The following is a 15,862-nucleotide window of genomic DNA, read 5'->3' as shown; positions in this document are numbered from 1 at the left end:
AGCTATGGCTAATATAGTTTTAAGAAAGGTAAGCCTTTCTTTGGGAGCCTGAAATTTCCCCGTAGAAATGTGCAGGAGGAGGGGCTGTGGTTTTTAAACATAGAATCAGACAGGGTCCTTGAATGTGGGGTGCCCTCAAGACATTTAGATAATTGGGATCCCATTTTCGAGAGGTTTTTTTGTTTTTTTCTCTAAAGCAAAGTGGTAATTCTTAAACAGCCTGCAGGCCAAATAGCAGCACAGTTCCAGTAGGGACAGCCTGATCCCAGCGGAATCAGGCCAGAGGCTGAATGGCACAGTTCCAAATAGGAACAGCCCAGTGCCAAAAGGAATTGGACCAAATGCCAGCACAGTTCCAGTAGGGACAGCCTGATTTCAAGTCAGGCTGAAGTGCCAAATGAGTACTCACAGACAAAAGAAGGCCTTAACAAAAAAGGATGAAGCCTTTGAACAGATCCCAGATAAAGCCTAGAGAGCTTCCAAATGCAAAAAGAGTGGAGCTCAGATCCAGGAGAAAAACTTACCCTCAAACTCCAGGGGTGACTAGAAAAACAGTGAGTTCAGTGGGCTCTGTTGGTACCACACCTGTTTGCTCACCAGCCTTGGGGTTGTCAGGGGTCTGCTCTGGATCTCGGTGGGACCTCCATGTAATGTTAACCTAAAACAGTTATTTTTACCAGCAAAACGAGTTTATTAAGGAGCAGCAAAGAATTGCAGTTCAGAGCATACAACTATGGTGAACCACGTGCAAGTCGGGTAAAGCAAAAGAGAGGAAACTCTTTTATAGAGGAGAAGGGGACATTGTGGGGAGGACATTGGAGGAAACTGGGGGTTCAAAGTGTAGTGGTTTTTCATTGGCTGAGCTGTAATGATCTCTCATTGGCTGGGCTGCTGCCAGGCAAGGAGAATATCTTCCTCCCACAGGCAGCAGTAAAGCAGTGTCACTTCCGTCTGGAGATGCAAGGTAGTCTCTTCTGTTAGGATCTGTATTGATGTGAGTGGGACGTGCATAAGGGCTCCCCTTCTGGTCTCCCACTCCATCTTAGTGAGATTCCCTTGGTTAATTTTCACAAGAGAGAGTTTCAAATTTCCTTTAGTGGGCTTCCCTGGTGGTGCAGTGGTGAAGAATCCACCTGCCAATGCAGGGGACGTGGGTTCGAGCCCTAGTCCAGGAAAATCCCACATGCCGGAGCAACTAAGCCCGTGAGCCACAACTACTGAAGCCTGTGCACCTAGAGCCCATGCTCCGCAACAAGAGAAGCCACCGCAATGAGAAGCCCACGCACCGCAACGAAGAGGAGCCCCCACTCGCCGCAACTAGAGAAAGCCCGCGCGCAGCAACAAAGACCCAACTCAGCCAAAAATAAATAAATAAATTTATTTTAAAAAGAATTCCTTTAATTATTTTTAAGCATGAGTTGAAGTCTACTTTTGATTCTGTTCTATTAAGCAACCTTATTAAATATATTTTTTTCTTATTGGAAAAAAATTACAATTTTATTAAAGATGCTAACCTAGCTAAACAGAGATATAGTATGTCCACTGATACAGTGAGTTTACTTTTTTGAGGACGTCAATTCTCAAACTGATCAAAATTCCAGCATATTTTTTTCAAGGAGCTGGACAAACTGGATTTTATGTTCACGTGGATGAACAAATGAGCAAAATACCGAAGACTATCCTGCTGGTCTTGGGGGGTCTCCGAGGAGGTGGGAGGCAGCTGCAGCTCACTGTGGGGACAAGGACACTGGTGGCGGAGACACCAGGGAACACCCACTGGCGTGAGCTCTCCTGGAGGCCACCACCCTGGCACCAAGACCCAGCCCCACCCAACAGCCTGTAGGCTCCAGTGCTGGGACGCCTCAGCTTAAATATAATTATTAACATTCTATCTAAACTTCTTTATACTCGTCAACTTGAAATGCCAAGAACCATGATCTTTGTGTTAAAATCTTGCACTGCTCTTGTATTTCTGTCCATTTCTCCTCCTCACCATTGTGTTGTATCAATTTTCATGCCGTGTTACTTAGAGCAGAAGTGTTCATGACAGTTAATAGCTTATCATGGTTCATATTATTCAGTGTCCTTTCTGATGTTTAATAACATTTAATAATATTTCTTTAACCAGGTTTTAAAAAGTAATTTTCAGAAAGAAGTAAAATATGGCTCTCAAACAGATATGAATATGATCCCGTGTTTAGAATTTTCTTCTATTTATTAAACAGTGAGGAAACCAGTCACATGTTATAAGCAATTACAAGGAAAAATCAAAAGAGCACAAATTTATATGGAGTAAAGGAATTGAATTGCAAATGGAGGCAGAACTGGTTTCTCTAAAGGGGAGAGGCGGGGCCCATGAAAACTCCAAGGGACAAGGTGTAGTCTGCATGTCTGTCAACTTCCAGAGTTGTAAAGTAGTTCAGGCACAATGAGAGGCAAGAACCTGATAGCTCCTCAGGATGTACAGTAGGCAATGCAGTTTCCATTGAAACACAGTTTTCTCCCTAGAGTTTCTTTTTGTTTAATTAATTTATTTATTTTTGGCTGCATTGGGTCTTCATTGCTGCGTGTGGGCTTTCTCTAGTTGCGGTGAGCGGGGGCTACTCTTCGTTGCAGTGCACAGGCTTCTCACTGCGGTGGCTTCTCTTGATACAGAGCACAGGCTCTAAGTGCACAGGCTTCAGTAGTTGTGGCACACAGGCTCAGTAGTTGTGGCTTGTGGGCTCTGGAGCGCAGGCTCAGGAGTTGTGGCGCTCAGGCATAGTTGCTCCGCGGCATGTGGGATCTTCCCGGCCCAGGGCTCGAACCCGTGTCCCCTGTTTTGGCAGGCGGATTCTTAACCACGTGCCACCAGAGAAGTCCCTCCCTACAGTTTCTCAGCTTTTGATAAAAAAATAATCTCGGGGAATTCCCTGGCGGTCCAATGGTTAGGACTCTGCACTTTCACTGCTGAGGGCTTGGGTTCAATTCCTGGTCGGGGAACTAAGATCCCACAAGTCGCACAGTGTGGCCAAAAGAAAAAAGGAAAAGAGAAAAATAATCTCAAAGACTATTCTTGATCACAAAACAAGGCTGGTCTCATTTGGCCTGATCGTTTCCATAGGCGCAGCAAGAGTGTTAATTCACAGTGTTAGCCTTCTTGAGTTTGCTTTGCTGGAACTTTCCATCACGATTTCAGATTGGACTTTTGAAAGCTTCTTGTTTGTTGTCCTGAGTCCAGGAAGCCAAGAACTCACCATGTTTCACCTGCTTGGTGATTTTGAGAAAATTCCTTTTTTCTTGAGGTTTCCAAAATATTATGAGGTTCCTGGACCTGCCAGGAGATGACCTTCCTTAACCCTCTGTGAGCCTGGCACCTGGCAGTTTTCCCGGGAGGGCTTTGTGAGCATCGCTCCATGAAGTCAACCACAGATCCTTACAGGCAATGGGTCCTGATATTAAATGGGTATCATTCTCAACTCTGGCCACCCAGGCAGGGCCTTGGCTGCATAATCCACATTTCCAGTCAAAACCAGGTAAAAACAAGGACAGATTCTCTTTGAACCTATGCAAATTATGAATACTCAACAGGAGTTTCTGAGTTCTGGAGGACTCAGGCAGGGAGAACAAGAGACCACTTAGAAATGTTTCATTTCAGTTTACAAAACCAGAGACCACTAAATGTATATGGACTACAGACAGCTTAAGGGGAAAAAGAAAGAGTTCCTTGCATATCTAGAAAGGAGAGCATTAAAATCACATCTATAGTGTTCCCAACAACAGCTGCGTCGTCCCTCATTGGTTCCTTCAATCCTAGGTGGTTAATCCTTGTTCCTCTCAGTCTTGGTTCCGAGGTCTCAACGGTCCATCTGCTTCTTGACTAGAGTTCTGGAAATCCTGAGTCAGTCCACTGGGATGGCCTCACGGTGGTCTAAGCAATGCCTGTAGCACAGTCTTTTCCCACTGTGCTGACCTGACTGTAAAGCTTTCTCTCCTTTTTCTTCTCTTTCTTTCTTTTCTTTTTTTTTCCATTAAAGCAAACAAACTCTCTGTAGATGTTCGCTGAAGAAAAAATGCACAACCTAAAAGTTGAGAATTATGTTTTATTCAAGAACATTACTGAGGACTATAGTCCGGGAAGGTAGCCTGTCAGATGGCTCTGAGAGACTGTTCCAAAGAGGTCAGGGAGGAGACAGAATATGTAGGAGTTTTTGCTGAAACAATATATATGTAGCCAGACATCAAAAGATCACTGCTTAACTATGTAGGGACAGTATCCAGTTTTTCTCCATCCCAAATCCCCTCAGGGTGCACAGTTGGGGTGGCTGCAGTGGCTGATAGCTTGGTGGCAGGCAACATTCTTTGTTTATTGAAATGGCAGACAACATTTTTTTTGTCCACGGAGATGACAAAGACTTAACATGGCCATGGTTAACTTACTAATAATTTTCAAAAGTGAAAGATCTGATGAGAGTTCATAGCAAGAACAGTGCAACTGAGAAGTTACAGTTGGTTGTTTCTGTGTCATGCAAAACAAAGCTAGTCCCCCCCACCCCGCAAAAAAAAGTTTTAGATAAAGTTAATCTAAGATGTTTATGCCTATTTTCAAAGAAGACTGCTGAAGCATTGATTACAAGAATAATCCTCAAGTGTATATACTTAAACTTTTGCTTCTTATTTTTCTCTGCTGCGGAGAGGGTATGTCTTTGGGTCTCTTAATGGATGGCTCGTGACTGCCACTTTGAGAAGCTGCATAGGGGTATGTGCCGCTGTGGAAGGCTTCTGTGTGTTCTGGAGTCGCTGAAATGCTGGTGTGTGTTGTACAAGTCACAGGTGTCCACCCCCCAAGTTCTCTTGAAAGAGAAGTGACTTTGGTTTTGAAGAGGTACATACTGTTCTTCTTGAGTATTTGTATTCAGCACGAGAGAAACCCAAGTGATGTGCACACAGAGGACAAACCATTTCCCTCATCTCATTTATAGGGAAGCCGCCTCATCACCCCGTTCCTACCCCTGAGGCCCAGGGCTCAGGTGAGGCACCTGATGCACGCTTGGGACCGTTGCAACCCCGTCTCACAACTCAGGTAACACTCCTTTACGTAAGAAGCTTATTTTTAATAACTTTTTACTGATTGCTTAAATACTTCATTTCATAACAGAAACTTCAAAATACAGTAAACACAATTTTAAAAGTTTCCAACTTTTAGCATTTCAACATAGTTACCAGTAACATATCAGTGTGTTTCCTGCTATTTTTCAAAATTACAAAGTATAATCTATATATGTTTTATTATATAGCTTTACCTACCTAGGTATTATTTTCTAAATCTTTACCAACATAATAGTTTAAAAAATGCGTCTTTTAAAAATGTCTTATATTCCGAGCAATGTTAAAATTTTTAATCTATTTATCAGCCATTTATATTTCTTCTTTTGTGGGTTATTTATGCATGTTTTTAGCTAATTTTTCTACTTTTGTGTTTGTATTTTTCTTGTTAGTTTGTAGGGGTTCTTTATGTGTTAAGGAAATTGCTCCTTCTCTGTTACACATGTTTCTCAAACTTGCCATTTGCCTTTTAATTTTTCTTTTTTTAAAAAATCCACAGATAACTTTTTTTTCATCTAATGAACCCTGTCAGTCTACTTTAAAGGTTTATTTCACTGTTTTCTGGCTTAGAGGTTTTTTCTGTATTTTGAGTTTAGGTAAATATTCATCTGTTTCTCTAGTTGTTCTATTTTACTAATTGTCATAGTACCCTGTAAGTAATTATCCTCCTTTTTCTCACTGATTTTGAATTGACATTTTTATCATGTACTAAAAATCTATACTCTTGCTTATGTTTGTGTTTAATTTTTTATTTTGAAATAACTTCAAATTTACACAAAGTTGCAAGAATAGCATGTATACCCTTCACTTAGATTAACCAATTGTTAACTTTTTGCTACATTTGCTTTATCATTCTTTCTCTTCCCTCCCTCTGCTTCCTCCACATTTTAGAGAAATAAGTAGATCTATCTAAGTTGCAGACATCAAGCCCCTGTATGTCAGAATACAAGGACATTTCCTGACATATAGCTGCAGTAAAATATAAATTATCAAAATCAGGAAACATAACATTAATGCAGTCCTAGAATTTAATACATATTCTGTGTTCAGATTTTGCCAGTCACCTCTTTTCAGCCATCCTCCTCCACCAAGCAGGCCGTCCAGGACCTGTATGGCATCCAGCCCACACGTGTATGTGCACATGTCTCCTTCAGCCTGGACGACTTCTCAGCCCTTCTTTGTCTTTCACAACATTGGCATTTTTGAGAAGTTAGGCCCTTGCTTTGTAGACGATGGGCCTGATGCTGCAGCATTGTTAGGTTTGGGTTCTGCATTTACTTTCTGTACAGTTCCAGTGAATTGTCTGCTCCTGAGCGGGTGCTGTCCTGCTCTGAATACCATAGCTTCGTAATATTTTAGTAAGTTACAAATACATATAACAGCTTGCCCTTGTTTCTGTTCCTTTACAAAATTTTCTTGGTTGTTCTTTCCCATTTATTCTCTGTTGGGTGGATATTGTTATTTATATATTTATTTTTATTTTAAGTATTTTTAGACTTCTAAGATAAAAAGACTAATATAATGAAACCTGTGTGTACACCATCCAACTTAATAAGCAAAATGTTGTAAGTTAAAACCCCTTTGAGTGTTCTGCCCCCAATATCCATGGTCCTTTCAGACTTTCCCGAGTCTGGTGTTTCTCTCTCTCAGCAGATATTTGAAGAATCTGTGTAAATCACAGCCAGCTGTGTGTACATCGTTCTGTACACATGCTCTCATTCAACACTGTGTTTCTGATGTACACAGTTGACCCTTGAACATCGTGGGGGTTAGGGGCACGGACCTCCCACCAGTGGTCGAAAATCCACGTTTAACTTTACAGTCGTCCCTCTGTATCCGTGGTTCTGCATCCGTGGATTCAACCAACTATGGATCATGTAGTCCTGTACTGCATATTTATTGAAAAAACTCTGCATATAAGGGGACCCACCCCGTTCAAACACGTGTTGTTCAAGGGTCAACTGTGTATATGTTGGTACATGTAGCTCTAGTTCAGGAATTGGCAAACCTTTTCTGTAAAGGACCAAATAGTGAATATTCTGGCCTGTAAGGCCCAGAGTCTCTTTTGCAACTTCTCAACTCTGCATTTGTCCTGAATGCCAGCACAGTAGATATGTAAACAGGTGGGCATGGATGTGCTCCAGTAAAAGTTTATGGACCTTGTAACTTTAATTTCATAATTTTCATGTCATGAAATATTTTTCTTCTTTTTTGATTTTTTTCAACTATTTAAAAATGTAAAAACTATTTTTAGCTCATAGGCTGTACCAAAAAATGTGGTGGGCAGGATTTGGTCTACAAGTTGTGCTTTGCCAACCCCAGGTCTAGACACAAGTTGGTGTATTTTCTTTCTGTTTTGTGAATACATGAACATTTACTTATCCATTCTTCTACTGATGGGCATTTAGGTCAGTTACCATTTCTTTGGTGTGAACATTGTTACAGATGTCCTCATGTGCAGAAGTTTCTCGGGCATGGACCTAGGATCAGAATTGCTGTGTTCTAGGCTGTGTACATTTTATCTTCCTTAGATATCGTTGAATGACACTGTCAAGTTGTTATACTGGCCTATACCTTCAGACAATGCACAAAGATCCTTTACAGTGTGTCACATATAGGTATTTCAGAGGTCAACAAAATATAGTCATCTTTTTTTGTTGCTATCAAAATTTTTTTAATAAATAGGCTTCATTTTTCAGAGCAGTTTCAGATTCACAGCAAAATTGAGCAGAAAGTATAGAGAGTTCCCGTGTACCTCCTGCCCCCACACATGCACAGCCTCCCGTGTCATCAGCAACCCCCAACAAAGTGGTTAATTTGTTAGAATCAATGAGCCTGTCCTGACACATCATCACCACAGTCCACAGTTTACATCAGGGGCCACTCTGGGCATACTTTCTACGGGTTTGGACTAGTGTATAATGGCACGTGCTCATCATTATAGCATCACGCAGAGTAGTTTCACGGCCCTAAAACTCCTCTGTGCTCCACTATTCATCACCCTCAACCCCTGGCAACCACTGATCTTGTTCCTGTGTTCATGGTTTTGCCTTTTCCAGGATGTCACAGAGTTGGAATCAAACAACAAGTAGCCTTGTCAGATGGGCGTCCTTCACTTAGCAACATGCGTGTAAGGTTCCTCCATGTCTCTTCGTGGCTTGAGAGCTCATCTTTTTATTGATGAATGATAGTCTGTCTAATAGCTGTACCAGTCTGTTTCTCTTCAACATCCCTTTAAACTTACACTTTCCTACTGTTGCTGGTCATTTGGAACAGAGTTGACTTTTGTAAAATGATTTTGTATCTATTAACTCTTCTGAACTGATTGATGCCAACACGTGTGTCAGTATTTCTCTTTGCTTTTGTGTGTTGATGGACGTAGCATCTGGGGTAAGGACTGGACTGCTTCCTTTGCTGGCCTCGCACCATTCATCTTTTCTCACCCCACTGTCCTGGGCAGGACCCCACACAGCGTGGAGGAAAACTGAGTGGCTGGCACCCACACATTCGTCCTGGTTTAGAGAGAATGCGTTTCCCATTTTTTATCTTCAGGTAGTATGTTTGCTGTAGGCTTTAGTATTATGTTGAACCATACAAAATTGCCATTTTATAGGTCAAAAGTGGTCAGATACCAGCAATTTCATATAATTTGACCTAATACAGACTCTTCATCAGTTTAGATAAGTTTGTTTGTTTGTTTAGCCACACTGCGTGGCTTGTGGGATCTCAGTTCCCTGACCAGGTATTGAACCCAGGCCACAGGCAGTGAAAGCACCGAATCCTAACCACTAGACCACCAGGGAACTCCTAGAGGAGTTCTTTCTCCTCCTACTTTCCTGAGTTTTACTCAGAGTAGGTGTTGAATTCTGTCTAGTGCTGCTTCTGACTCTACCCTGACAACCACATGTGGGGACCCCATTCCTGGCTGGTTGGACGTTGACTGTCCTCCCGCCAAGTCACACTCTGAGTAGGTGTGCACGCTGGTCTTGGCTGGGGTTTAGCCTGTGTTTCTGACTTGGGGAACATTCTTACTTTTCTGTTCTTCACAGGAGTTTCAATACAACTGGAAACTTCCGCCAGTTGGTTATTTGATGAAATGTATCACATGTGTGCCTTATAGCTGTGCATGTGTGTCTGTGTGTGTTTTTTTTTTTTTTAAGAAATGCTCTTTTTTCTTTTTAAATTTTATTTATTTATTTAGTTAGTTAGTTAGTTAGTTATGGCTATGTTGGATCTTCGTTTCTGTGCGAGGGCTTCCCCTAGTTGTGGCAAGCGGGGGCCACTCTTCATCGCGGTGCGCGGGCCTCTCACTATTGCGGCCTCTCTTGTTGCGGAGCACAGGCTCCAGACGCCCAGGCTCAGTAATTGTGGCCCACGGGCCCATTTGCTCCGCGGCATGTGGGATCTTCCCGGACCAGGGCTCGAACCCATGTCCCCCGCATTGGCAGGCAGACTCTCAACCACTGCGCCACCAGGGAAGCCCTCTGTGTTGTTTTAAATTACTAATGTTCAGTTTCTTTAAAGGATATGGGAGTTTTATAAAGTCTGTATACTAATCCTTATCTGTTGGATGATTTGCAAATATAGTCTCCCAGTGTGTAGTTTGTCTTTTCAGTTTATTTAAAGTAAGTTAATAGAGAGTCAGGTAAGAGATGGACGGTCTGTTATGCCATGAGGTGACACGAGTTCTAAGTTCGCTCTTAGTGACAAGCTCCATCCTGGGTGAGAGGCACAGGTGGGTGAGGGTGGGAGCAGGGGCTGGTGAGGAGGAGTGAGGCTGGGTGGGGACTGGATCAGGATGGGCGGGGGGTTGGGAGGGCACTGAGGAAAAGCATCAGATCTGGAGACATTGGGAGCCAGGATTCCCTAAAGGGTTTGAGGCCTGGGCAGCTGGATGGGCGTGGAGACTCGATGGACGGGCTTAGATTTTAGATGCCTGTTCCCCATTGCCATGCCGACATCCGGTCTGAGCTTGCACATCTAAATGTGGAGTTTGAGGGAGAAGCCGGATGGGAGTCTTCAGCAAAGGGCAGGAGTCTGAGCCACAGGACAGCACGAGGTCAGCCAGGAATGGACCTTGGGGAGAAAGAGGCCTGTGGAGGTCTGTGTGCCAGACCAGGAGACACTGGCCTGAGAAACCGAGAAGGGCTGACCCTGCGAGGGGCCCAGGAACCACAGTGCTTTCAACCAACAGACCCCTCCCCTGAGAGGAGCCTGTGGAGGACGTATCTAGGGAGAAGGAAAGAACCCAGAAAGAAGAAATGAGGGATCAGTTGAGCCCCAGGCGCCATGGCTTGGGCCTCAAATGCTTGGGCCTGCTGGAACCTAGTAGGCTTTGTTCCAGACCCCTCTCACATGTGTGCATGTGCACACACGCACACAGATAACTTAGAGTCCTTCCCGCTTCGCCGCTTGTGGGAAGTGGTGTTAAAGCATCGAAGGGGCTGTCTCTCTGGGCTGCTCATAACTTTCTTTTTTTTTTTAAATATATTTATTTATTTATTTGTTTTTGGCTGCTCTGGGTCTTCATTGCTGCACGCGAGCTTTCTCTAGTTGCAGCGAGCGGGGGCTGCTCTTCATTGTGGTGCGCAGGCTTCTCATTGCGGTGGCTTCTCTTGGTGCCGAGCACGGGCTGTAGGCACGTGGGCTTCAGTAGTTGTGGCTCGTGGGCTCTAGAGCACAGGCTCAGTAGTTGTGGCCCACGGGCTTAGTTGCTCCGCGACATGTGGGATCTTCCCGGCCCAGAGCTCGAACCCGTGTCCCTTGCATTGGCAGGCGGATTCTTAACCACCGTGCCACCAGGGAAGACCAATAACTTTCAAGTCATCTGCATTAATTGCTTAAACTTCTAAATGTGTGTTATTAGAAGAAATCTCTCCCAAATCGTCAAATAAATGTGCCTGTTACCTGTTGTGGTAAAACACATATATTGTCACCTAGACCTCCACTTCTTTCTAGTATATTAAATAATTTATTAAACTTTATCAATCACTTTCAAACTACAAAACTATCATGTATTCATTATATCCAGTGAAATAACTCATCTGAAAACTCAAGAAAAGAAGACTCCATGGCGCCCCCTTTTTGGTTCCTCTTTATTTCCAGTAGTAAATGGTGCTACATAGGAAGAAACAGGAAGAACATACATAAAAGAACGCCTATAGATCAAGAAGAAAAAGACAGATAACCAGTAGAAAAATAAGCAAAGGATACTATCAGAAGCCATTGAGGAAGAAACTCATTGAGTCAGTCAACAAACATGAGAAGATGGTCATTGTCACTGCCACACAGGCACTGAAAGTTAAAACAAAAATGTATGAGTGCATTACTTGGCTGAAAATTCAAAGCTTAATTAAACTTGAGCCGGAGAAGCGGCAGCAGCAGGTGGCCCTCTGTGCAGGGCTCTGCACAGTTCAGGGCTTCGGTTCTCCTCGGTGCCCCCTCCTGACTGCTTTTCCACAGGCTTCCCCTCAGAGGGAAGATGTGAGTGTTTAGGCTGCAGGGGGCCAGAGTGGCCTCAGTTGTGCACTGAAGATGTGTCACAAACAAGAGCTGCAGGGCCCCTCGTGTGCCTGGCGGGGCTCAGGGTGCCCTCCCTGGGCACCACAGGAAGGTTGTGTGACTCTCAGGTGCTTGGTTGCCCTCGAGGGCAGGGAGGTACTCAGATTGCCATGATGAGGCCTGTTAAATTCGTCCTGGCCGGTGAACCCAAGCAGGTTCCCCACTTTGGCTTGTCACAGAGCCGAGTAAGTCCCTCATATCAGAAATCTGGGGAGAGCGTTTCTCCCTAATCTTGAGGGAAAACTCAGTAAGGTACCCCATCAATGACCCACGAACACTGAATTTCTTTTATTTAAATTTCCACGACAGGACTCTAAGAATGCCAAGAAAGAATGTTTCTCCGAACGCTCAGGAAAGAGCCAAGCCCGCTTGGCACAGACAGTCTGCAGAAGGGATGCTGAGCCAGGCTGCAGAGCGGGGCCAGGGCTGGTACGCAGGATCCACCAGGGCCGGGTCTTCATGCCACATCCCAGCCCAGGAAGCACCTGGAACCGGAGCGCTTGGTGTCAGAGAGGGTGGCCGCTGCCCAGAGTGACAGGGCTTCACCTCAGGGCATTGGCCCTGGTCCCCAATCCCACCTCCCTCGCCTCCCTCGGGATTGTGTTTCATGTTTTCTTTTTGGCTGCACCACGCAGCTTGTGGAATCTTAGTTCCCCGACCAGGGATTGAACCCGATTGAACCCGGGCCCTCGGCAGTGAAAGCACAGAGTCCTAACCACTGGTTCGCCAGGGAATTCCCCGTGTTTCATGTTTAAATGTCCAGAGCACCTCCTCGGGCCCCGTCCACTGTCTTATCACCCCAGGAGGGCAGGGAGAGAGGGTGGCTTTCAAGGATAATTCTCTTTTCTGTCTTTCACAGAGGCAACACAGAATCTCCACAGTGACTTGCAGATCAGCTCCTCAGAAAGAAAACCAGTCCCCAAAGCCACGCCTGGCTCAAGAATTCCAGGAGGAAAATGGCCACCACACCCAAAGGTCCTCATCACCTGCCAGCAGTTCCCTCCAGGACACATGGAAGTTACTGGACCTGGGATCCAGCCCTTCTGGCCTCGCCTCCCAGGACGACTCGCCTCCAGGTAGGTGAAGACGTACATCCCAAGGCCGTTGCCCCATCGGTCTGGGTGCTGGCCATGAGGGCGGCTGTGGTGGCCACTCGCAGGCTGACACACAGAGTGAGCACGGCGTTCTTCCTGCTGTGGTTACGGAATCTGTAGATTCTGCAGTCCTGTCCTCTGATTTGGTGCCTGAGCGTCCCCCAGGGACAGAGGGTGTCTCCCAGCCCCGCGTCCAGCTGACCACGTCACCACGTTTACCCAGAGTAGAGCCCACAGGTCACGAGGACCGTCACTCCACAAGGGTGGGGGCACTGTGGTCAGTCTGTGACTGGGGCAGGCAGGTGTTCTGTGTTCTGCTCAGCCTCAGAAGGCCAGGGCAGCCCACGAAGAGGGTGTCCTCCACCCCCGGGAAACTCGCTCACTGTGAGGTTCTCCGGAAAGTTCATTTGAAGGGCCACCTTTGGGGGAACTGCGTGAGACCAAGATGTAGTAAGCAGGGTGGGCGGAGGGGAGGCTGTTTGAAGACCGGGGTTGGGGGAATGAACTTGGAGCCCCTTCCGGATCAGCTCACAGCAAGCGCCCTCATTCTCGGCTCTCAGCCTCAATGCATGAATGCCTCCTGCTGTGCCCAATGTGCCAATGGGCATTTTAGGTTATTTCCAATCTTTTGCCGTCACAAATAACATTACAGTGAATTACCTTGTACATGCTGTAGTGCATGCATAAAAGCATAAATGTAAATTCCCAGAGTGGGTATTGTTTTGTCCAAAGGTATGTGCGTGTCCAGTTTGGGAAGATGTTAGTTGGGCGCCATCAGATGGTACCAGTTCACACCCACCCAGCAAAGGCTGAGAGGGCGTCTTTCCCCAGACCCTCTCCAGCAGTGTCATCGAACTATAATCTTTGCCAGTCTGTTAGGTGTCATTTTAATTCATATTTCTCCTGTTAGGAGGTTGTGCCTCTTTTCACATGTTTGAGTCATTTCCGTTTCCTTTTCTTCAGTTCTCTGCCCATTTGTGTATTGGGTTTATAATCTTTTTCTTATTGATTTGTATGAGCTTATTATATATAATGGAAATCAGACCTTTTCTGAGATATGAATTGCAAATATTTTCCCACAGTTTTTCGTTTGTTTTTTGACTTTGCCTATGGTGGTTTTTGTCATGCACGTATTTTTTATTTTTATGTAATTTAATTAATGTTCTTGTTTTTAATCCTTTCTGGGTTTTGTGCCATACTTGGGTTTTTTCCACTCCAAGATTGAAGATTATTCTGCCATGATGTCTTCTAATACAGTTATGGTTTCCTTTTTTCATATTTAAATCCAGGATCCATTTGGAATTTATCACTGTGTAGGTTATGAAATAGGAACCAAACTTTTTTTTAACCCCAGGTGGCAATCCAAATGTCCCCACACCAGTTTTTTTTTTTTAATATTTATTTTATTTATTTATTGGCTGCGTCAGGTCTTAGTTGTGGCATGCAGAATCTTTCTTTGCGGCGCACAGGCTCTTTGTTGAGGTGCGTGGGCTTCTCTCTAGTTGTGGCACACGGGCTCCAGAGCACGTGGGCTCAGTAGTTGCAGCGCCTGGGCTTAGTTGCCCCGCAACATGTGGGATCGTAGTTCCCCAACCAGGGATGGAACCAGCGTCCCCTGCATCGTGTGACGGATTCTCAACCGCTGGACCACCAGGGAAGTTCCCTCCCCATACCCGTTATTGAATAACTCACATTTCCCCTCTTGTTTGAAATCCCGCTTTCACTATCATGTTAGATGTTCTGTGTGTACTTGAGTCTGGGTCTGGAGCTCTTGTTCTGTCCCTTGGTTCAGCAGTCCCCAGCCTTTCCACAGACGGGGTGCGCGGGGGTGCAGATGGCTCAGGCGGTAATGCGAGCGATGGGGAGCGGCAGATGAAGCTTTGCTGGCTCGCCCCCCGCTCACCTCCTGCTGTGCGGCCTGGTTCCAAACGGGCCGTGGATCGGTACCAGTCAGCCGCCCGGGAGTTAGGGACCTCTGCCTTGGTTTATTGGTCTCGGTCTGTCCACGTGCGGTGCTCTTTGAATTGTTACTGCTTCCTGGTCCCCTGTAATGTCTACTGACTTAGGATCTCCAATTATGCTTCTTTCTCAGAGTTTTCCTGGTAATTCTCATTTGTTTATTTTTTTTTTTTCCCCATACAGTCTTTAGGCCCAGCCCCAAAACTCTGTTGTGGCTTTTCTCAGGATTTGTTAAACTTGGGCTCTGCCCCCGGAAGGAGCCGCAGCCTCCCAGTGGTGCGCATTCTGTCCCCTCCGGCGGCAGCATCGCCCCTGTGAGGCCTCCGAGTAGTCTCCTCAGATGCAGACTGGTCTGTTCTCCTCATACCGCCTGCTTGAGCTCATTAATCTGAGAGGCTACTGCTTCAGTACATTTTAAATTCAGGAACGTTTTGCTGTATTTTTCATCGGCTCTGTCGGAAGTTTTTGGTGAATGTTCATTGTCATTTTGCTGGTTTCCTTCCTTCTTTTTTCTCGTAGCACTTTTGTTCCTTTGTTCCCCCTCGTCTTTAAAAGAGGTGATTTTTCCTTGACCAGGTATTTGTAGGAAACTTATAAGGGAAATGAGGCCAGGGCCATTGTCCAGTCTAGCAGTTTTGTTGGTGGTTTTTAACTAAGTCTGGCCTTGACCTATCTCTGCCCGTTTCCACAAAGCCCAGCTTCTCTCCCCTCCCACCCAGGCACGCTGCCTCCAGGGGGTTCTGCTCCCACCTCCTGGCTCCTCCTGAGGCCTCCCAGCGTGCCTGTCCTTCCACACACCCCTGCTCATTTCCACCGCCTTCGGCAGAACCACCATTCTTCCCATCTGGAATTTTATCTCTAGTTTTCCTGAAAATTTTCTCTTTTTGGGGTGGTTTACGGGAAGAGTAGGGGAGAGATGCTGACTCGGTGATGCCTTCTTCAGACCACACGTCCGTCTTATTTCCTGATAAATGCGCTTTCCTCCAACTCTGCTTCGCTTTAGCCCCGCAAACCTTGACATACGATTCTCCCTTTGTCATTCCGTTATGCTACTTCATGATTCAACTCATGTCACTTTTTTTCTTTAACTTAAATGGCTTTTTTTTTTTAAGTTTCCAGAGTTATGAGATTTTTTTTTCTTTTTTTAGTTGTCTTTTAGTGAT

At 45.3% G+C, this 15,862-nt stretch overlaps 1 protein-coding gene across 3 annotated transcripts in view; it reads left to right on the top strand.

The window, feature by feature from the left end:
- Positions 1–15,862, top strand: part of CCDC57 (coiled-coil domain containing 57) — a 112,454-nt gene that overhangs the window by 68,702 nt on the left and 27,890 nt on the right. For all 3 annotated transcript variants that reach the window (XM_036838396.1, XM_036838397.1, XM_036838398.1), the window contains 3 exons: positions 4,962–5,062; positions 11,956–12,075; positions 12,506–12,722. In XM_036838396.1, the coding sequence (XP_036694291.1) occupies positions 4,962–5,062; positions 11,956–12,075; positions 12,506–12,722 (438 nt within the window). The remainder of the gene's footprint in view (positions 1–4,961; positions 5,063–11,955; positions 12,076–12,505; positions 12,723–15,862) is intronic.

Source organism: Balaenoptera musculus, chromosome 20, assembly GCF_009873245.2.
Source record: "Balaenoptera musculus isolate JJ_BM4_2016_0621 chromosome 20, mBalMus1.pri.v3, whole genome shotgun sequence".
Classification (NCBI taxonomy): domain Eukaryota; kingdom Metazoa; phylum Chordata; class Mammalia; order Artiodactyla; family Balaenopteridae; genus Balaenoptera; species Balaenoptera musculus.
The sequence above is the reverse complement of the archived record's forward strand: the minus strand, read 5'-3'. Positions and strand labels throughout refer to the sequence as shown.